This window comes from Pogoniulus pusillus, chromosome Z (assembly GCF_015220805.1).
Source record: "Pogoniulus pusillus isolate bPogPus1 chromosome Z, bPogPus1.pri, whole genome shotgun sequence".
Lineage (NCBI taxonomy): Eukaryota > Metazoa > Chordata > Aves > Piciformes > Lybiidae > Pogoniulus > Pogoniulus pusillus.
The window spans coordinates 40846362-40869446 of record NC_087309.1 but is presented as its reverse complement, the minus strand read 5'-3'; the positions used below and the strand labels follow the sequence as shown (position 1 = coordinate 40869446).

Below are 23085 nucleotides of genomic sequence, written 5' to 3'. Positions count from 1 at the left end.
AACCAGTCTGTGATGTTGTGGTTTTCACTAACCTGTATTTTGGAAGTTTTGATATTATTTCAGTCATGCCACAGAAAAAGGCTGATTTAAGGTGTCTCTGGAGCCTTCTCCTCTCTAGGCTGAACAGCCCCAACTCTCGCAGGGTGGCCTCATAGAAGAGGTGCTCAAGCCCTCTTATCATCGTGGTGGCCTCCTCTGGACCTGCCCTATCAAAGATGGCCCCAGCACTGCAAGAGAAGTCTCAGCAGAGCACAGCACAGGGGCAGAATCCTCTCCCTGCCCCTGCCCACACTGCTGGGGATGCAGCTGGATGATGTTGAGTTTCTCCTCACACAGCAGCCCCAGGTCCCTCTCCTCAGCACTGCTCTCTCTTCATCCTTCACCCAGCCCAGATTTTTACTGACCCAGGCACAGGACCTTGCACTTAGCTTTGTTGAACTTCATGAGGTTGCTTGGGCCCAGGTCTGCAGCTTGTCCAGGTGCCTCTGGATGGCTTCCTTCCACGCTGCTCAGCTTGACATTCTTGAGAAACTTCTGGGGATGCCTTGATCCCACTGTCCATGTCACCTTCAAAAATGTTAAAGAGCACTTGACACTGTTCTCCACTTAGACATCAAGCTATTGACCATCACTCCTTGAATAAGATGATCAAGCCAACTCCTTGCCTACCCATCACACCCATGTCTTTCTAATTCAGAGACCAGGATGTTGTCGGGGACAGCATCAAAGACTTTGCACAAGCCCAGGCAGATGACACCAGTTGCTCTTGCTTTGTCCATCACAGGAGGCCACCACATTTGCCAGGCATGATTGGCCCTTGGTGAAGCCAAGGTTAGGGCCAGAAACAAAGGAGTGCAGATGCCATTTTTTCACATGTGTTCGTTTTCTTTCTCCTTTCAGTACATTACAATTCCCAAGAGCGACCAGCCAGACGACGTGGAGACCTTTAAGTTCAACATGTCAAACATTAGCAAAGATAACAATTCTCAAAGCTTTGAATGCATCCAACAAAGTGGATCAGGGTGAGTTTTACTTCACATTTTCTTCTTCATAGCCAGTTTTGAGTAGATTCTGTGGCTTTGAGGATGCAGTGAAAACTTCTAAGAGCAGCATGCTGCCAGAGGTGAGATATAGCATAAAATTAATTCCATGGCTTCATGATAATTATAAATATTGGCTTTTAGGTAGAATTATTTTGGGGCTTGCCCTTAAAAAAACAAACAAAAAAGTGACCCTCGAGTGGTCTCTCACTTCTTAGTGCTATTTTTAAAAGCATTTAAGGCTTGGCATCCTCCAAATGAGACCAGATCCATTCTACAATCACATGTAGAATCATAGAATCAACCAGGTTGGAAGAGACCTCCAAGATCATCCAGTCCAACCTAGCACCCAGCCCTAGCCAATCAACTAGACCATGGCACTAAGTGCTTCACCCAGGCTTTTCTTGAACACCTCCAGGGACGGTGCCTCCACCACCTCCCTGGGCAGCCCATTCCAATGCCAATCACTCTCTCTGCCAACAACTTCTTCCTAACATCCAGCCTGTACCTACCCTGGCACAACTTGAGACTGTGTCCCCTTGTTCTATTGCTGGTTGCCTGGGAGAAGAGGCCACCCCCCACCTGGCTACAATGCCCTTTCAGGTAGTTGTAGACAGTAATAAGATCACCCCTGAGCCTCCTCTTCTCCAGGCTAAACACCCCCATCTCCCTCAGCCTCTCCTCATAAGGTTTGTGTTCCAGGCCCCTCACCAGCTTTGTTGCCCTTCTCTGGACATGTTCCAGCACCTCAACATCTCTCTTGAATTGAGGGGCCCAGAACTGGACACAGCACTCAAGGGGTGTCCTGACCAGTGCTGAGTACAGGGGCACAATAACCTCCCTTGTCCTACTGGCCACACTGTTCCTGATGCAGGCCAGGATGCCATTGGCTCTCTTGGCCACCTGGGCACACTGCTGCCTCATCTTCAGCTACTATCTACCAGTACCCTCAGGTCCCTTTCCTCCTGGCTGCTTTCCAGCCACTCAGTCCCCAGCCTGTAGTGCTGCTTGGGGTTGTTGTGACCAAAGTGCAGAACCCTGCACTTGGCCTTGTTAAATCCCATCCCATTGGCCTCTGCCCACCCATCCAGCCTGGCCAGGTCCCTCTGCAGGGCTCTCCTACCTTCCAACAGATCCACAGCTGCTCCTAGCTTGGTGTCATCTGCAAACTTACTGATGCTGGACTCAATGCCCTCGTCCAGGTCATCAATAAAGATGTTGAACAGGACTGGGCCCAGCACTGATCCTTGGGGAACACCACTAGTGAGTGGACATGTAAATGTGTTTCATGTGCTTGTGGTGACTATATGGATTGCACATGGCTCTATGGTGTGGTCAACGTGCTGGAGGGAAGGGATGGCACCCAAAGGGATCTGGACAGGCTGGAGAGGTGAGTCAGTGCCAGCTTCAAGATGTTCATCCAAGCCAAATGCAAGATCCTGAACCTGGGTTGGAGCAATTCCAAGCACAACCATATATAACTATACCATATAAACCCGTGTATAATTATACATAACCCTGTTGGTGGCTGGTGGCATCTGGGCATGCTGGCCACGTTGGATAGCTGTGTTCCTTTAAGAACCACACCAATCCCTGACTTAATCCATCACTGCAGGTGTTTCAGAACCCAAACACAGGACAGCAGCACCTCGTGCTGGTCCTTCGAGTCCAAGTGAACAGTGTTAATGCTTGCCTCTCCTCCTAGTCTAGATTTAGACTGGACACTGGGAGGAAATTCTTCCCCATGAGGGTGTTGAGGCCCTGGAACACGTTGCTCAGAGAAGCTGTGGAGGCTGCAAGCCTGGCAGTGTTCAAAGCCAGGTTGGCTGGGGCCTTGAGCAACCTGGGCTAGTGAGGGTTTTCCCTGTTCATGGCAGGGGATTGGAAGTGGATGATCTTTCAGGTCTGTTTCAAACCAACTCATTCTATGATTTTATGGTCTCTGAGGATACTTTCTTCTTTGGGAAGCAGCACATGCAGTTGAATGAAACTGTTTTTTTGTTGAATAACATGAAATATATGTTGGTTTAGCTCTGAATAATTCTGAATTGCATGTCTGGGTCATTTTAATGTGGTGTTACTAATCCTTTGGCGAGGTCCTCTGTAGCCACCTTGCAGAAAGTGCCTGCAAAGTCATTTCAAAACTTTTGCTGTAGCAGACACGAAGTCATTTAACAAGAATAAAAACAGATAGGTCCTCTGCAGGGTGTCTGGCCTGATGTTGTGCATAAGGGAAGTGCAGCTTCAGAACAGATGTAGAAAACGTTCAGCTGGAGAAGAGTCTGAGTCAGTGTTTGGCTGTTCCTCCGACAAAAAAGCAGACAAAGGCAGTGATGTTCAAGGAGATGGCCAGAGAGTAAAGGCTGTTCTTTAGGTGGCAAGAAAGACCTCTTCTTCTTGTGGTAAATGCAGTGATTTTGGAGTGTAGCTCCATACTTTTATTACCTAGAGATATTGATCAGTGACTTGGTCTAGCCTTGTGGCTTACAGAAATGACTGTGGTTAAGCTGAGATGTGAAAAGTTAGGAATCGCTTCTTGGAGCCTGGATGGGGAGCTCTGAGGTGGAGTTTTGGCTTAAGTGTTTTGAGTTATCTGAATGTGTTGGGTTGTCTCTTGTCAGAGCTCTTGCAGTGGTGAGTGCTACACCCTATGCTCATTAGGAGTTCTGGTAGTGAGGCTGGTTTAAATGAAGCGTCTGTTGCTTGGCCAAGGAGACTTCCTGGCACTGCAGATGTGAGTTTGGATTGACCATGGAGGACCAGATTCCTCTAGAAACACCTTCTGGAGGCCAATTCCTGTCCTGGTGCTATCAAGGAAATCCTCACCATCCTTACCCTCACATGGGCTCTGCTCTAAGTGCCTCTTGTTGAAAGTGACTCCTTAGAGAAGTGTGCAGGTGAACCAAGGATGAGGAGGCAACAAGGAGGGTGGGCATCCTTGTGAGAAAGACAAGGGGAAGCCAGGGTGCAGGTCTCAAGAGAGTCTGACTTGCCCATGCTGGGCCTCAGGCCACCACTGGCCACCTCAAGTGGAGGAGAGCAGACCCTGTGCTGAACTGAGAGCCAGTGAAAAGCCTCCAAGGCAAGACCTGCTCAGCATTAAGATGCCAGTGTGACTGCTCAGGTAGCCTTCTAACTGTCCTTGCAGCAGGTACCACTAGAGCCACCGACACTGCCCTGAGCCTGCCTCTCAAGTACAGTTCTATAAGGAAGCTTCAACTACATCAATGATTAAAAAACAATGAAAATTTGGATATGTAGAGACAATGTCAGATATATTTAAGCCTTAACTAACTGCCAGACATGGAAAATAAGGGATTTTGAGTTTGCCTGGGTATTTTTTGGTCTTTTTAAACCTACTAAAACAAGTTTTAAGGGTCCTCATAGAAGCAGACTCCTAAACCTGGCGGGGGGAAAAAAACAAAACCACAAACCCAAAACAAAACAGTGCTTGGGCTCAACCTTTTTCAATGTTTTTTTATAGTTCTGAAGCCTTGCAACTCAGTTGCCTGGGGACAATAAAGAATAAAATAACAGTATGTCCAACAAGCGAGTCCATTCAGGTGACCAGAGAGCGCGTGATCCAGGCAGAAGAGGCTGACCAGAAGAGAAGTGCAAAGTTTGTTAGTCCTGATGAACCAGCTGTAGGTATGGTTGTGTTTTGGTTTTTGGTTGGGTTTTTTCTTTGGGGGGGGGGGGGGGGGTTGTTTTGTTTTGTTTTTAACTAGCTCTCTATAAGTTTTTTTTCCTCCCCTGTGTTCAATAATTAATCTTTTCAGCACAGCGATGTGTTTTGGAGATCTCGGGGGTCGTAGGCAACTCACCCTCACATGGTGGGTTTGCAGCCTCTTGTTGCTGCTTTCAGCAATTAGGCCTGTTTTCCCTTTGTTTTTCTTCTCCAGACAACCTTCCAATTGTCTCCATATGGCTTGACTGGTTGAAATTTTGATCACTTGGATCGTTTTTACCACCCCCGTGCGCTTGACTTGTGTGGTTTAGCAGATAATACTTTGGGTTTATGGCAGCATTGTACCTGAAAAGTGAAAACCCCCAGGTTGTAATCTGAAAAAAAAAAAAAAAAAATTGAAGAAACCTCTTACATAAATTCATTAATTAATGTGGAAAGACTTTGCTTTTCACACTTGCTGGTGCTGATTAAGTTTCATTTGTTGGCCATCAATAAGCATCTGCTTCCACAATGCCATGTTTTTTCAAGGGCAAGTAAAAAAGCAAAGGTAATATTGACCTCTTTCCCATGGATTTAATCATTTCCCACAAAACAGAGAAAGGTTTAGGTGATATCACTCACTATTAAACTGTTCCAAGTACCATTTCCTTGAGGATTGTGGAGCTGGCTGCAGGTAAACCCAAGGTACTCACTCAGTGGTGAGCTGAAGCAGGTCCATCCACCCTCCTTGAGTGAAACAGGCTTTCACTGGGCTGTGGTTGCAGCTGCAGATGTCCACCAACATGGACATCCCTGATGGGACCAATGCCATGAGGCTTGCTCTCCTCTACTCACTGCACAGCAATTCATGGCAACATCACAGTGTCTTTTTGGAGATACAGAGCAAAGAGTGCATGGCTTTGATGCTGAGTGAGCTCAGCACAGATTGATAGCAGGGCATGGAGTTGGGGTTGCTCCACCTGGCATGGTCTAAGCTACTCTTTAATGGCATCAGGAGAGGAGCCCCCTCCATGGATTTCCACCCATCTCATTAGCAAAGCTCTGTTTTACACCTGAAGATTTGTGTGGTTCTTAGTGATGGTCTAAACAGCTAATATTGAACATTAAATGGAGTCTGAAGGCCAGCAGTAGGACACTTCTGATACTGGCTTGGGGGAAGCTCAGGTAGAACAGGTCCAGTTGCTGATAGGGTATGGTAATGACTGCCGCATTCTCCACACACAGCAGATCTTGAGAACTGAGGTTAACCATGGTAGTGCTTGGTTATGTTTTCACTGAATCATAGAATCACAGAATAATGGGGTTTGGAAGTAACCTCTGGAGGTCATCCAGGGTCACTTGAGGTGAGCAGGGCCACCTAGGGCAGGTCACACAGAATCACAATGTCGGGGGGGGGGGGTGTGTTTGAAAGTCTCCAGAGAAGGAGACTCCACAACCACTCTGGGTAGCTTGCTATAGTGCTCCAGCACCCTCACACCAAAGACATTTCTTTTCCTGTTCAGGTAGAACCACCTGGGCTCCAGTTTGTGCCCCTTGCCCTGTCACAGGACATAGGATCACACAGGATCAGAGGATGTTAGGGGTTGGAAGGGACCCAAGGAGATCATCAAGTCCAGCCCCCCTGCCAGAGCAGGACAATACTATCTAACACAGACAACAGAGGAACACATCCAGACAGGCCTTGAAAGGCTCCAGAGAAGGAGACCCCACAACCCCTCTGGGAAGCCTGTTCCAGTGCTCTGTGACCCTTACAGTAAAGAAGTTCCCCCTTGTGTTGACACGATGGAAAAGAGCCTGCCCCCTTGTTCTTCACACCCACCCTTCAGATATTTGCAAACATACAAGATGGGGCTGCTCTTCTCCAGGCTCAACAGCCCCAAGCTTCTCTGAGCCTTTCCTCCTCAGACAGATTTCAATTAAATTGTTTTTTTCTGAGTGGTTCAGGAAGGTGACTTCAGGAGGTGTTGTGCTTGAGTGCTGCTTTCCACCATCGGCTGTGCTGGGGTGGGTGGTGTGCCTGCTCCGAATTTAACTTGTGATGCGCTCAGTATACAAGTCCAGAACTGCTCTGAAAATGCAGCTTTGAGTGTGTTTGGAAAATGAGGCTTGCTCTGAAAAAGCAGAAGGGCAAACTCCAGGAAACCTTCAAGATGGAAAGGGTTCTAAAGGTTTAGCGTCCACTGAGTGGTGGGAAGAAGTGCACTGTTCCCAAAGGCAAGCCCTGCTGAGTCTCTGTCTAGCAGAAAAGAGAAAGCTCCACTTTTCCTCACCAAGACTTCATTAAAGGTCCCTCCTGCAGCAAACAGGAGTTGCTGGATTCAGGAGAAGTGCCTGGTTTGTGTCAGGTCATAGGATGTTAGGGGTTGGAAAGGACCCAGGGAGATCATTGAGTCCAACCCCCCTGCCAGAGCAGGACAATCCTATCTAACACAGACCACAGAGGAGCACATCCAGACAGGCCTTGAAAGTCTCCAGGGAAGGAGACTCCACAACCTCTCTGGGGAGCCTGTTCCAGTGCTCTGTGACCCTTACAGCAAAGAAGTTCCCCCTCGTGTGGAGGCAGAATCTCTTTTGCTGCAATTTGCACCCAGATGCTCTGCTGGGAGGCAAAGTATGTTCCTGACAATGATTTCCTGAGATATTTTGATTAATTATTTTATTAATTTCGGTCTGATAGCAAATGCTGGTTACAAGAACAGAGCTGAACAGGTGTTGGTTTGGTTTGTTTTTTTTCCTGGAAGAAAAAACGTTGTGTGAGTTTTTTCTTCTTCTCTGGAAATAAAAATCATTGTGTGTTTTTTGTTTGTTTTTTTTTTTTTTTTTTTCCTGTAAGAAAACCAGGGGGGTTGCTTTGGTGTTTTTGAGTTCTTTTTCTAGAATATTTTTTTTTTCTAGAAGAGAAAGAGGATTTTTTTTTAAGAGTTGTTTTTTTTCTAGAAGAAAAAGGTTGGGTTTTTTTTTTTTCTTTCTTTTTTTTTTTCCCCATTTATTTCTGGAATAAAAATGTTTTGTTTGGTTTTTTTTCCCCTTTACTTTCAGATTTCTTTCTGGAAGGAAAAAAAAGTGTGTGGGGGTGTCTTTGCTTTGGTTTTTCCTTTTTTTTTTTTTTTTCTAGAAGAAAAAAGGGTGTTTTGGCATTGTTGTTTTGTTTTTGTTTTTGTTTTTCCCTAGAAGAAAAAGGCTCTTTTGACTTTGTTTCTTGATTTTATTTTTCCTAGAAGAAAACAGGTTATTTTGCTCTGCATTTATATTTCTTCCAGGAAGAACAGGTTTCAGGGTTGGGTGGGGGTTTTTTTTTGGCTGGGAGAAAAGAAAAGGGGGCCTGGGGGAGTTGGATTTGTATTTTATTGTTGTTTGTAGTTTTTTTTTTCCTGGAAGAAAAGTGATTGAGTTGGTTTGGTTTGGTTTGGTTTGGTTTTCCTGGATGGAAAAACTTCCAGGATCTCTGTCTGGAAGGCTGAGATTCAGTTTAGGTGATGATGTTTATGTGTTCTGGATCCCTTGCTTGCAGCCTCATGTTCCTTCTCTCAAGAAACACATCTTTATAGAGAATTTGGTGCCATATAAGAAGCAGGACATGTTTTTAATCTTCTCTGGCCTTGGTCCCACAAAATGTTATTTTTTTTGCTGCATTGTTTGTGATTAACCTGGGCTTGATTAACAAGAGAATTGGATATTTCACCCTAAAATGTGGTGTGACTTAACAACAACTCAAGGGACTAGCACCAAGCACTAGTGATGCAATTAATGGTGCAGACTTGGTCTCCTAGGAATTAATGGGGATTGCTCTATAGAATCACAGAATAGTTAGGGTTGCTAAAGCCCTCCAAGCTCTTGCAGTCTGACCCACCAGCCCATCACCACCATGGCCACCCAACCATGGCCCTAAGTGCCATGGCCACACCTTTCTGGAACACCTCCAGGCATGGAAACTCCACCACCTCTCTGGACAGAGCTGGTTCCCATCCCTGACCACTCCTGCAGCACAGAAATTGTTCCTCATAGCCAACCTCGGTCTTCCCTGGCACAATTTCAGGCCACATCCTCTCCTTCTATCACCTGAGACTGAGGAGCAGAGCCCAGTGCCCATCTGGCTGCAGCCTTCTCTCAGGGACCTGTAGAGAGCAAAGAGGACTCCACTCAGCCTTATCCAGACTAAACACCCCAGGACTTATTGATTATTATTATTATTATTATTATTATTATTATTATTATTAATTATTGTTATGCTCATTATTATATTTTGGTTTTATTTGACACTCATCTCACTGTGCACTGCTCTTCACTGAATATAAGCACAGGTGCAAAACACTGTGTCATTGCTCTTACATTTGTTTTAAAAGAGGTAAATTCTGTGGGGTTTTTTTCTGTCCCTGGCAGTGCTTCTGGGCTTTCTCCTTTACTGTGAAGTGGAAAGCAAAGGTGCCAATGAGCAGGTTGCTTGGTGAATTCCTCCACCTCCAAGGCAGATCAGAGACCAGATCAAGTTTTTTTTTTCTGATGGGACCTTCTGTCTGTGATCTGCATGTTCAGGGAGGAATTAGGATTGGTGCAACCCTCCCTTCCCTTCCCTTCCCTTCCCTTCCCTTCCCTTCCCTTCCCTTCCCTTCCCTTCCCTTCCCTTCCCTTCCCTTCCCTTCCCTTCCCTTCCCTTCCCTTCCCTTCCCTTCCCTTCCCTTCCCTTCCCTTCCCACCACCCCTATAAATGATCAGTGAACTGTTGCCATTCATCCACTAACTTTTAAGATTCTGAATATTTATTCATGCCTACCCTAGAGGTTTGGAGCTCTCAGGTTTTATCTAGCCAGCTGAACTCTTTCAAATCAACTTTTTTCCACCGAATTCTCACATCACTCTGCTTTGTGTTCGTTCTGTTTATTTTGGGGGTTTGTTCTTTGTATTCCCGGTCCTCCTTTAGCCAAAAGAAAGCTACAACTGCTTCCAGATGCTCCGCCCAAGGCAAAGAAATCCAAAGCCAAAGCTCCTGCTGCCAAGGAGCAGAGGACTCCAACACACAAGGCTGTGGTTAAGCAACCCTACAAGGATAGGATTATTCACCTGCTGGCCCTGAGGAATTACAAGAAGCCAGAGCTGCTGTTTCGCCTGCAGAGAGATGGCATCAGCCCCAAGGACAGGGACCGCCTTGGCTCAATCCTTCACCAGGTGAGACCCCGCGGCTTCTGCCCTCCTCCTGGTCTTCTGAGGAGCAGTATCTTCAGATGATGTCATACATCAATGGTAGCAAACTGTACCTAATGTTAGCACGTTCTGATGGTGTAGGAAATGATTCACAAACTGTGTTCTTAATGAGCACAGGACACCGACAATTTAGTGTTCAAAATTGTACTTGTGAGCGGTGCTGCTAATTACAGAGTGATATTATTAATGATAGAAATAAGAGGCTGAGTGGTGTGAAGCTCAACATCAGGATTGTGGGTGCTGTTACTAAATAATTAATAATATTCCTTATAACAGTTATAAAATAGCCAACACTATAATATGCAAAATCATAGAATCATAGAAACAACCAGGTTGGAAGAGACTTCCAAAATCATCCCATTCAACCTGGCACCCAGCCCTGTCCAATCAACTAGACCATGGCACTAAGTGCCTCATCCAGGATTTTTTTCGACACCTCTGGGCTGGAGCACCTCTCCGATGAGGACAGACTGAAAGAGTTGGGGCTGTTCAGTCTGCAGAAGAGGAAGCTCTGAGGTGACCTTATTGTGGCCTCTCAGTATCTGAAGGGTGCTACAAAAAAGCTGGGCATGGACTTCTCAGGCTATCAGGGAGTGACAGGATGAGGGGGAATGGAGCAAAGCTGGAGATGGGTAGGTTCAGGCTGGATGTGAGGAGGAAGTTGTTGAGCATGAGAGTGGTGAGAGCCTGGAATGGGTTGCCCAGGGAGGTGGTTGAGGCCCCATCCCTGGAGGTGCTTAAGGCCAGGCTGCATGGGGCCCTGGCCAGCCTGATCTAGGGTAGGGTGTCCCTGCCCATGGCAGGGGGGTTGCAACTAGATGATCCTGGTGGTCCCTTCCAACCCTCACTTGATTCTATTATATGATTCTATGATTCTATCTCCAGGGATGGCAACTCTGTCACCTCCCTGGGCAGCCCATTCCAATGGCAAATGACCCTCTGGGAAGAAGCTCCTCCTAACAACCAGCCCATATGTGGAACCATAGAATCAGCCAGGTTGGAGGAGACCTCCAAGAACCCATAACTGCGTGTGGTGTTACTACATAATAAATATAACCAATTTGAACTTCTAAAACACAAGGCTTTCAAATCCAAAGTTTTAAAACTCAGAGTTTCAGAGTTCAGAGCTGCAAAACTTAAAGTACTAAAAAACAAACTTTTAAAATTTGAAGTTGTAAAACTCAAAGCTTTGAAACTCAAAGTTCTAAAAAAAAAAAAAATACACCAAAACAAACGAAAAAAACCCTTTTAAAATTAAAAGGTTTAAAATTTAAAATTATGAAGTTCAAAGTTCAAAGCTTTTTTAATTCAGTAGCTATTCCTGGTTTCCTTTGACTTCACTTTTCCTTGTATTTTTTTTGTTGGTCTTGTGGGTTTTTTTGGTTTTTTTTTTTATCATATCCATCAAAATTGTTGGTAAGGTGGAGAGATGTAAAAACTCTGTGTTCAAATGTCACTACTTATCTACTAAAAAAGCTCAGAAAAGGCTTATTAAAGCACCAGGCGTTGTCACTTATGTTATAAATAATAAATGTCATGAGTCACCATCCCTGGAGGTGTTGAAGAAAAGACTGGATGAGGCACTTAGTGCCATGGTCTGGTTGACTGGCCAGGGCTGGGTGCTAGGTTGGACTGGATTACTGTGGAGGTCTCTTCCAACCTGCTTGATTCTATGATTCTGTCCTTGAGTCCAACTATTGACTGCATCCATTCATAGATTTCTTATCCTGAGCTTGTATCACTCAGGTATGGAAAATGACACGTTGAAAAGTTTTCATAGAACCATAGAATCATCTCAGTTCACAGCATCACAGAATAGTCTGGGCTGAAAGGAACCTCCAAAGGGCATTCAGTGCAATCCCCTACAGTCAGCAGAGACATCCTCATCTAAATCAGGTTGCAAAGAGTCCTGCCAGCCTTACAGTGCTTATCTTCAAGGATGGGTCTCCCGGAGTCACCATCCCTGGAGGTGTTGAAGAAAAGATTGGATGAGGCACTTAGTGCCATGGTCTAGCTGATTGGACAGGGCTGGGTGCCAGGTTGGACTGGATGAGCTTGGAGGTCTCTTCCAACCTGGTTGATTCTATGATTCTATTGCATAAAAGTTGGGGTTTACTCACATGAATAGGTTCCACACCCCACCACCCCCTTTTCCCCCCCCTAGATAAATAGAAAATATTCCTATTTTACATATGAATACACTCAAATTTCAGCCAGTCCTTGGGTTTATATTTATAGTTATTCACATTATATTAATTTTATACTTCATTTTATATTTGTAGTTATCTTTATAATTATATTTGTACTTACTTATATTAATTTTGTATTTACAGCTATAATTAGAATCATAGAATCAACCAGTCAACTAGACAGCTTTGGTTGATCCTAGGCTGAATTTCAGGAAGCCATTCCTCAACTATGTTAATTTGTGTGCTGTGCCCTGTGCAATGGTTGGGTTTTTTTTTTCCACCCTCAGGACAGACAATTTAACAGCAGTTATGCTCTTAAATACAAGTGGAGGAAATTCATTTATCCTATAAGATGATTTGTACGCTTCAAAAGCTTACACAAGGTGCAAAATTCTTCTCTTTTAAGTTTCATGACTTTGAATTACACAACTTCCAATTCTAAAACTTTTGGAGCTTAGAAATGTGAATTTTAAAGGCATTGGTCTGTAGTCATGGTCAGGGCGATGTTAGAGCAGCACTGGACCCCAAAAAGTCTCGCTCCTGGCTTTGGGCTATTTTTTAGCAGCATAATGATGTTTTTTAATGGAAAAGGAGTGAGGAGGAAGTTGTTCAGCATGAGAGTGGTGAGAGCCTGGAATGGGCTGCCCAGGGAGGTGGTTGAGTCCCCATCCCTGGTGGTGTTTAAGGCCAGGCTGGATGAGGCTGTGGGCAGTCTGATCTTGGGTAGGGTGCCCCTGGACATGGCAGGGGGGTTGCAACTAGATGATCCTGGTGGTCCCTTCCAACCCTGACTGATTCTCTTCTATGATTCTATGATCAGCAGCCTGAACTTGTTAGGATCTAGTGTGCAGATTTGCCGCTCTTAGAATACAGCTTTAGTTCAGTCAGCAGCAGGTGGGTTTCTGCTTCAGGGCATCTTTCACAGTATCACAGTATCACAGTATTATTAGGATTGGAAGAGACCTCATAGATCATCAAGTCCAACCCTTTACCACAGAGCTGAAGGCTAGACCATGGCACCAAGTGCCATGTCCAATCCTGCCTTGAACAGCTCCAGGGACAGCGACTGCACCACCTCCCCGGGCAGCCCATTCCAGTGTCCAATGACTCTCTCAGTGAAGAAATTTCTCCTCTCCTCATTGCCAATCACTTTCTCTGCCAACAACTTCCTCCTAACATCCAGTCTAGACTTCCCCTGGCACAACTTGAGACTGTGTCCCCTTGTTCTGTTGCTGCTTGCCTGGGAGAAGAGACCAACCCCACCTGGCTACAGCCTCCCTTCAGGTAGTTATAGAGAGCAAAGAGGTCTGCACTGAGCCTCCTCTTTTTCAGGCTAAACGCCCCCAGCTCCCTCAGCCTCTCCTCACAGGGTTTGTGCTCCAGGCCCCTCACCAGCTTTGTTGCCCTTCTCTGGACACCTTCCAGCACCTCAACATCCTTCTTGAATTGAGGGGCCCAGAACTGGACACAGTACTCAAGGTGTGGCCTGACCAGTGCTGAGTACAGGGGCACAATAACCTCCCTTGTCCTACTGGCCACACTGTTCCTGATGCAGGCCAGGATGTCATTGGCTCTCTTGGCCACCTGGGCACACTGCTGCCTCATCTTCAGCTACATCTACCAGCACCCCCAGGTCCCTTTCCTCCTGGCTGCTTTCCAGCCACTCAGTCCCCAGCCTGTAGTGCTGCTTGGGGTTGTTGTGGCCAAAGTGCAGAACCCTGCACTTGGCCTTGTTAAATCTCATCCCATTGGCCTCTGCCCACCCATCCAGCCTGGCCAGGTCCCTCTGCAGGGCTCTCCTACCTTTCAACAGATCCACAGCTGCTCCTAGCTTGGTGTCATCTGCAAACTTACTGATGCTGGACTCAATTCCCTCATCCAGATCATCAGTAAAGATATTGGACAGGACTGGGCCCAGCACTGATCCTTGGGGAACACCACTAGTGACAGCTGCCAGCTGGATGTGGCACCATTCACCACCACTCTCTGGGCTCTGCCATCCAGCCAGTTCTTGACCCAGCACAGAGTGAATCTGTCCAAGCCATGAACTGCCAGCTTGGCCAGGAGCTTGTTGTGGCAGACAGTGTCAAAGGCTTTGCTGAAGTCCTTCAGACCTCAGTGTTTTCAAGGTTTTGCTTGCTGATTTTAGCTTCTTTAGGTGTACTTTGGCTTTTATTTTTCTGGAGGAAGATGTGAATCCATTTTATCTCCAAGGCATTTAAGTAATGATACTGTGCTGCAAAGAGCCCTGTGTCTGCAGCATGAAGGATGCTTCTGGGCCTCTCCTTTCAACATTTTTCACTAGATAGCTTCTTTTCATGGAATCGTAGAATCAGTCAGGGCTGAAAGGGACCACAAGAACTTCAAACTTTAAAATTTGGTTTTCAGAACTTTGAGTTTTGCAGCTCTGAACTCTGAAACTCTGAGTTTTAAAACTTTGGATTTGAAAGCCTTGTGTTTTAGAAGTTCAAATTGGTTATATTTATTATGTAGTAACACCACACGCAGTTATGGATTCTTGGAGGTCTCCTCCAACCTGGCTGATTCTATGGTTCCACATATGGGCTGGTTGTTAGGAGGAGCTTCTTCCCAGAGAGAGTCATTTGCCATTGGAATGGGCTGCCCAGGGAGGTGGCAGAGTTGCCATCCCTGGAGATAGAATCATAGAATAGAATCAAGTGAGGGTTGGAAGGGACCACCAGGATCATCTAGTTGCAACCCCCCTGCCATGGGCAGGGACACCCTACCCTAGATCAGGCTGGCCAGGGCCCCATGCAGCCTGGCCTTAAGCACCTCCAGGGATGGGGCCTCAACCACCTCCCTGGGCAACCCATTCCAGGCTCTCACCACTCTCATGCTCAACAACTTCCTCCTCTCATCCAGCCTGAACCTACCCATCTCCAGCTTTGCTCCATTCCCCCTCGTCCTGTCACTCCCTGATAGCCTGAGAAGTCCATGCCCAGCTTTTTTGTAGCACCCTTCAGATACTGAGAGGCCACAATAAGGTCACTTTGAAGCCTCCTCTTCTCCAGACTGAGCAGCCCCAACTCTTTCAGTCTGTCCTCACAGCAGAGCTGCTCCAGCCCTCTGAGCATCCCAGTGGCCCTTCTCTGGACACGCTCCAGCACGTCCACATCCTTCTTGTAATGGGGGCTGCAGAACTGAATGCAGTACTCCAGGTGAGGTCTCACCAGAGCAGAGCAGACAGGGGAGAATCACCTCCTTTGACCTGTGGCCATGTCTTTTCAAGATATGAATTCTTATATCTCAGCACAGCTTTTGGGTTTTGTTTTTTTTTTTCTTTCCCCAGTCAACAGTACTTTGGCACAGCTTAAAACTAATGGGACAGGGCAACAATTTATGCTTGTGCCAACAGAAGGAGCTCAGTGATAGTTAGGTCATCTCTAGGTAGAGTTCTTCAGCTATTAAAAAAGGGGGAAAAAAGAAAACTAAAAAAAAAAAACCTGAAACCCTAGGCCTTTCAATGTTTTGTGTAGTGAGGAATTGAAGCTTTGGTGGTTTTGGTTCTTGAAGAGAAGAAACCAGACAAGTGGTGCTGAGAGAGGTTTGTCCTCAGAGTCTGCCTCTTGGATGCTAGCTTGGGATTTTCTCACAGCCAAATTTCCACATCTGTCATTGGCCCCTAGGCTAAGGGGCAATGGATGTGAACCTTAGCAGCAGAAAGAACTTCTCTACTGTAAGGGTCACCGAGCACTGGAGCAGGCTCACCAGAGAGGTTGTGGAGTCTCCTCTGGAGACTTCCAAGACCTGTCTGGATGCATTCCTGTGTGACCTGTGATAGATCATATGGTCCCGCTCTGGCAGGGGACATTTGACTTGAAGATCTCTACAGAATCACAGGACACTAGTGGTTAAAATGGACCTCCAAATATCATCCAGTCCAAACCCCCTGCCAGAGCAGAGCCTCTCAGGAGAGGTCACACAGGAACACATTCAGGTTAGTGTAGAATGTCTTTGGAAAAGGGTACTCCACAGCCTCCCTGAGCAGCCTGGTCCAGGTGTCCAGCACCCTCACAGCATGCAAGTTTCACATGGAACCTCCTCTGCTCCAGCTGGCACCCACTGCTGCTTGTCCTGTCCTTGGGCACCCCTGAGCAGAGCCTGGCTTCATGCCTTCATGTCTTTATCATCATGAATGCGGGCAGCCCTCAGGCTTTTCTGCTCCAAGCTCCCTCATCCTGTCCTCACAGGGAGATGTTCCACTTTCTGCAGCAGCCTGGTGGCTCTGTGCAGATCCCTTCCAATCCCTAACATCCTGTGATCCTGTGACCACATTGTCCAAAATCAGTGCTCAATACAAACAAATAGTATCAAAACCCCCCCAGAACCTGCCAACCTGCCGTGTGTTGTCATTTTCAGCTTTGATTTAGCTTTTTGGTACCAACCTTACCCTGCTGCAGCTTTGCATCTTAGTGATAATGATGGATGCTTATTTTGTTGACTGCAGGTAGCCACCCTGAACCCCAAGGACAACTCTTACATTCTGAATGATTATTATTTTACACAAGTCCGGAAAGATTGGCCTGGGTACACTGATGCAGAGAAGCAGTCACTGGAGTTAATACTTTCTAGGTAAGTTCAGTCTCTAGGGGAAGAGAAAACAGCCACTTAAAAACTCAAACCCTTTCCCGGGAAATGAAGTCTCCTCTGTGTAAAAAAGAGAAGGCTCTGAGCTGGACATCTTGTAACCTAAAATGCTGTGTCCTCCTTACAGGAGATTAAATGCCTCTCAGGATGAGACCAGCAGCACTGCCACAGCTGAGAAAGAGGAGACATCATCACCTCCATATGTACTTGTCTTTCTGGTTTTAATGTTATTTATAGTGGGTTAAGATTTGTCTTGCTTGATCCTGGTTTAGAAGCTGCGATGTCCAGCCCTAAGGTAGCATCTGAGGTATGAAAAGGGAATACCAGCACCAGAGCAGAGCAGAGGGGCAGAATCTCCTCCCTGTGCTGCTGCTCTCCCTGCTCTGGCTGCAGCCAGCACACAGCTGCCTGCTGGGCTGCCAGCGACCATTGCTGGCTCCTGCAGAGTTTGTCGCCACCTGACACCCCCAAGGTCCTCTCCTCGAGGCTGCTCTCCAGACACTGCTCACCCAGCCTGCATCTGTGCTGGGATTGCCCTGACCTAGCTTCAGGAAGCTTGCCCTTGGCCTCGTTGAACTTCATGAGGTTGTCTTGGGCCCAGCTCTGCAGCCTGTCCAGTTCCTTCTGGATGGATCACTTCCCTCTAGCATGCTGACCACATCACACAGCTGAAAGTATAGCCTGGATGTCACTGGCTACTGGAATGGGCTGCCTGGGGAGGTGGTGGAGTCGCCGTCCCTGGAGCTGTTCAAGGCAGGATTGGACGTGGCACTTGGTGCCATGGTCTAGCCTTGAGCTCTGTGGTAAAGGGTTGGACCTGATGATGTATGAGGTCTCTTCCAACCTTGCTGATACTGTGATACTGTGATGTTAGGAGGAAGTTCTTCACAGAGAGAGTGATTGGCATTGGAATGGGCTTCCCAGGGAGGTGATGGAGGCATTGTCCCTGGAGGTGTTCAAGAAAAGCCTGGATGAGGCACTTAGTGCCATGGTCTAGGTGACTGGATAGGGCTGGGTGCTAGGTTGGCCTGGATGATCTTGGGGGTCTCTTCCAACCTGGTTGAGTCTATGATTCTATGATTCTGAAGAGGATCAGAACTTCATTCTGGTCATGTTCTTAGTGGGGTTTTGTTGTTGTTACAGAAGCTGAGCTGGAGTCTGAGTTCTTTTGATCCTCTGCTGAGTGAGAAGCTGCAGAAGGCCAAGGCTAAGCAGACCAATGAAGGCCAGGCCAGCGAGAGCTCCAGCAAGACAGCCACTGCCATCCACTCATCACCTTCTTGCTCCACCACTGCACCTGCTCCTCAGCCATGTCCTTCCAAGCCCCATCCCCCTGCCAAGCGCCCTCAAACAGCCACCTCCAGCTCCTCCAGCGCCCCTAAGATCCGGAGGATACAGGAGCTGCCAATAGACATCTTCAGTTCAGAAAGCACCAACACCCGTTGGGGTGAGCCACAAAAATACACTTCTCTGACTCCTTTTAAAGGCCCTGAGGTACCTCCCAAGACTTCCACATTCACAGGCAAGAAGCCTGCAGTGTCACACCAAAAACCCACGGTGGTGACAAAGGACAAAGAGAAGGCCAAAAGCAAACCACTGAACACTGTGGTTGAGGTGAAGAAGAGGGAGGAGAAGAAACAGCTCACGAAAGAAGAAGCTGCCCAAATGGAAAAACGTTTCTGCTTGGGTTCAGGTGAATTTACTCTGCTGCTTTTCCTACCTCCTAGATGAGTGAGAAGAGAGCAGGAACGTCAGGGAATGGCAACACAAATGGGCTGGTGTTTCACTGTTCTTTAATTGGTTTGCCATTGTTTTCTGCATCATGGTCACGAGGAATTCCTTTTTCTTCTGCTATTTTAAGTGTTAAAAAAAAAAAACAACAAATCAAACAAACAAACAAACTAAAAAATACCAGCCCAGAAGCTGTTTTGCTGGGACCTGGTCTAAAATGAGGTCCTTTTAAAGAATTCTCACTCTAGCACAAAAGTCATTAGGACTCTGTTAATTTAAAGTGGATTGCTATTAGGCAGAAGCTGGTTGAGAGGCAGTAGGTACTAGGAAAACACAAGGAATGGATTTTACTTGGGTTTTTTTGTTCAATTTCCAGTAAACTGACAGCTGACTCAAACTTTTCCTATGAGCAACTTTCAAGGCCTGCATGCTGAAGATAGAAAGCCTATCATGTGTTTATGTCACACCGGTTTACTCAAACACATGGATGCAGACATTGATGTACTTCAACACGAGGTCCATCCAACTCTGCCTTGCATGCAAAGCCTAAAGCCAGACATAAATGAGCATGTTTTGGGTTGGGTTGTGCTGTGAGCTCCTCTCCAGCGCAGCTACAGAGTTTGCTGCTTCAAGAGGTGTGGAGATGGTGCACAGGACAGCACTGAAAAGATGAACAGACACTCGAGTACTTGGTTTCTTAGCACAGACACAGGAGGCAGAGGTCAGTCCCTGTGGTAAATCTGTGTGTTGCCTAATCTCAGAGGCTTGCCTCAAAGCAGAAGTCATGTTTAGACCTTTCCTATCACAGCCTGCAGCTTCTTCACCTTCAGAGTGTGCAGGATGCTGCTTTGAAGGGCTGTGTTTGTAGATTAAGAGGTGCTTGGAAGTGGCTTTTTCATGTTGACCCTGGACATACTGCCCAGCGGCCTTGAGGCTTGGGATTGGTTTGGAAATACTTGTACTTGAGTTTATCAACAGATGAGCATCTTGCTGCAGAAGCCAGTAGCAGTATTCTGGACAGCTAGGGAAGAGAAGAAAAAAATATCTGTGCTACCTTTCAAGTTGGTGCTTGGTTAACAAAGGTGCTGAGAGTTTTGGAAGTGGAATGGTCCACATCAGGCAGTCACTGCTTGCATTTATCTCACATTTTGTCCCTCCTTTCACATGTCCTTTCCTGCTCCTGCTGATCTAAGTAATAATTGTACCATGCAAAAGTGTGGAGTAGATCATCACATGATGGCTCTCCTCTCTCCCCCTGCCCCCTCCATGACCTAAAGCTCAGAGGCGTTAAGTCCTCCCCCATGACTTAAAGCTCTGAGACCTTTGATGCTGGCAGGAGTGGCTGAGCTGTGGCAGAAATGCTGTTGAAGTGTTGGCTGGTGTAAAAGAGTAACGAAGATCTGGGGTTGTGTGTGCGTGGTTTTAAGTCAAAAGAAAAAGCAGAGGGAGGTTACCGAGCTCGTGAGTGTTCCTTCCTCTTCCAGCTAACTTTTCCTCACTGCAGCTGTTGTTTCCTATTTATCAATAAGATAAGAGGGCTGCTGAAACACTCCTTTAGTTAAAGTGTGCTGTGCCCCCACGGTTCCACTTTCAAAAGAGCAAGAGGGCAGTTTACAAGGGCAAACAACTTTCGAACCCAGCGTCACCATGCTAACGAGGAGCAACTCATTAGGATGAGGCACGGAGCAACCTCGTGGAATCTATGAACCCTTTGTTGCCGGTGACTGAAGCCTGAGTGCCAGGAACCCATGGGCAATGCTGGTTTTTTTCCTACTTAGGAGAATCTTGAAGTTAAATCTCACTTTGTGCGTCCATAGCTGACAGTGAAGGAGAGATAAGAATACTGCAGGACAAGAGGTTCATCTTCCTACTCTTCTCTCCCTCTAGATGCTGGATGTTGAGAGATATCTGTGTGTCTGTACACATGTAAACATCTCAAGTTTTTTAGCATGGACCAACATCTGTTGCTGCCTAACTCAAGTTGCTGTGCAGATGCCACATCATGTCTTCAATCTGAACTCAGGCTGGCACTGTGCTGGCAGCACAGAACCTGTAGATTTAAGCAGCTCTGCCCTCTTTCTAATCCTTGCCCACCATGGAGAAGGCCAGCCCTGCTCTTAATTCACAGAGTTTATTCCAAGTGATTTACTGCAAGAATAAAACTCTTGAGGGGGTATTTTCAAGCCCATCATGACAAAATCTGCTTATCCCAAGTGTCAAAATTCTGCTTTTCTGTAGGAGTTAAAGAAACTTGCACTGCCTCCAAGGATGCTCCTTCATCAACAAGTGAGCAACCAGACTACCTCCTGTGAGTATAACAACCTGTTCAGCCTCTTGTCTCTCAGTGAAGCAGTTGGAAAATCACCTGGAAAAAAAAAAAAAACAAACCTCTCTCATTTAGCTACAGAAATGGCAAAAAATAGCAAAAAATGTAAGTTTTATAATAGTGGCCAAGTTCCTTGAAGTCACTGAGCTGCCCTATTCCAGTGCCTGCAGGTTTGAAACTCTGAGCTCGTCTCTTAATTACTGTGGCGAGAGGTGTTAAAAACAGAGTGTTTGTGGTGCTTCAGAAGAAGGCTTAAAAGATTTAATGTCACAACAACAGAGGAAGATGAAGGTGTGCTGTTTGCCTTGTAGAGGTGAGGCAGTAGAGAAGGAAAACTGAGTGCAAAAATGGAGTAAATTTGAACACTTCTGTGTTTGTTGCTGCTGGAAAGGTGGGGAGGGAAGAGAGCAGGGTGTGAAGTACAGCATCACAAACCCTGTGTAAGACCTAACAGGAGTTAAACTGTCAAACGACCTGTGATGTAAAGTCAGAGAATCACAGAATGGGTTGAGTTGGAAGGGACCTCAAAGATCATCTAGTTTTAGCCCTCTGCCCTGGGCAGGGAAACTTCCCACTAGACCAGGCTGTCCAAGGCCTCACCCAGCCTGGCTTCCAACATTTACAGACTTGAAGCCTCCACAACTTCTCTGAGAAACCTGTTCCAGTGTCTCACCACCCTCATAGGGAAGAGTTTCCCTCTAGTGTCTCATCTCAATCCAGCTTCTTCCAGTTTGAAGCCATCACCCCTTGTCCTGGAACTCCCAGCCCTTGTCCAAAGTCCCTCCCCAGCTCTCCTGGAGCTCCTTCAGGTACTGGGAGGCTGCTCTAAGGTCTCCCTGCAGCCTTCTCTTCTCCAGGCTGAACAGACCCAGCTCTCTCAGTCTGTCTTGATAGCAGAGGAGTCCAGCCCCCTGACCACCTTAGTGGTCACTTAGTCACTTCATGGCCACTGACCAACCTTTGACACTGCAGCAATTACCACCCCAGGCAAAACACTGAAATCTCTAATTCAGATCTGAGATTTCAGCTGCTTAATTCTGACTGCAAAGCTAGAGAAGAGCACGAAACCTGCATGAAATGTCCAGTATGCCTAGTCAGGTTTGGGCCAGTCTCTCCAAAAAGGACACTGAGCAGCTGGAGCAGGTCCAGCAAAGGGCAACAAAGCTGGGGAAGGGTCTGGAATACAGGGCTGGGAGTAGATGGGGGGTGGCAGGCTAGTGTGGAAAAGGGGAGGCTGAGGGGAAGTGGTGGAGGCACCGTCCCTAGAGGTGTTCAGACACATCTGGAGGTGCCTGCTTCATCTTCAGAAGCAGGTCTTTGGGCCAGGTGGACCAAAAATGTTGGTGTGATAGTGGTGGGAAAAGGCATCTGTTGCCACTTCACCTTGGATCTGTACAATGAGCTTGTTAAATCATTGGTTTGAGAGGGAAGGGAATGAAAAAGCCTTCAATCAAACTAAGAATTGTTGATGCATCTTTCCTGGAGGTGTTCAAGGCCAGGTTGGATGAGAAACAACCTGGGCTGCTGGGAGGTGTCCCTGCCCATGGCAGGGAGCTGGGACTGGATGATGGTTCAGGTCTTTTCCAACCCATTCTATGATGCCTTTGTGGGCTTTGCTCTCTCTAGGAGGGGATGTGGTGAGGCTTTGGGTTGCAGACGTCTCTGCAGTTCGTGGCTGTGTTGGTTGTGCCTCAGCTGAGTGGAAGTGATGTTCACCAAAACAACCCAGTTCTGCCATTAGCTCTGCTTTGCTGTGCAGTGGGCACGAAAGCAGACGAAAACCTAAACTGCATCTGGCTCCATCAGTAGAGTCCCTTCCAAAGAAGTAGAGAAAATGAGTTTTCAGAAGGAGATGTCACTTTCTTAACCTGTGCCTTCAGCCCAAGAGATTGTACCCTGGCAGCGTCTCCTCTCTCCCTGGTGCTGATGCATTTGTTGGTCCTCCTGTAGATACAGGAGGAATTGTTGGTGTTTTCTGGGCTTTGTGTGTCTGTGTGTCTGTGTGTACAGAGCTTTTGAACAAAAACTCTAAAAGATTAAAATATTAGAACTATAAAATCATAGAATGGTTTGGGTTGGAGAAGCCCTCCAAGCTCATCCAGTCCAACCACCAACCCAGCACCACCATGGCCACTAAACCATGACCCCCCAAGTGCCATGGCCACAGGTTTCTGGAACACCTCCAAGGATGGGGATTCCATCACCTCTCTGGGCAGCCTGGGGCAGGCCTTGACCACTCTGGCAGCACAGAAATTGTTCCTCGTGGCCAACCTTAACCTCCTCCAGCACCATTTCAGGCCAGTT

The 23085-nt window shown here is 46.8% G+C and overlaps 1 protein-coding gene across 1 annotated transcript in view; it reads left to right on the top strand.

Annotated features, from left to right (window-relative positions):
- The window catches only part of ELL2 (elongation factor for RNA polymerase II 2), a 32922-nt gene that overhangs the window by 7625 nt on the left and 2212 nt on the right, over positions 1-23085 (top strand). The window contains exons 3-10 of the mRNA XM_064176323.1: positions 901-1022; positions 4525-4688; positions 9647-9891; positions 16585-16709; positions 16852-16927; positions 17868-18171; positions 18247-18417; positions 20694-20763. Coding sequence (XP_064032393.1) covers positions 901-1022; positions 4525-4688; positions 9647-9891; positions 16585-16709; positions 16852-16927; positions 17868-18171; positions 18247-18417; positions 20694-20763 — 1277 coding nt within the window. The remainder of the gene's footprint in view (positions 1-900; positions 1023-4524; positions 4689-9646; positions 9892-16584; positions 16710-16851; positions 16928-17867; positions 18172-18246; positions 18418-20693; positions 20764-23085) is intronic.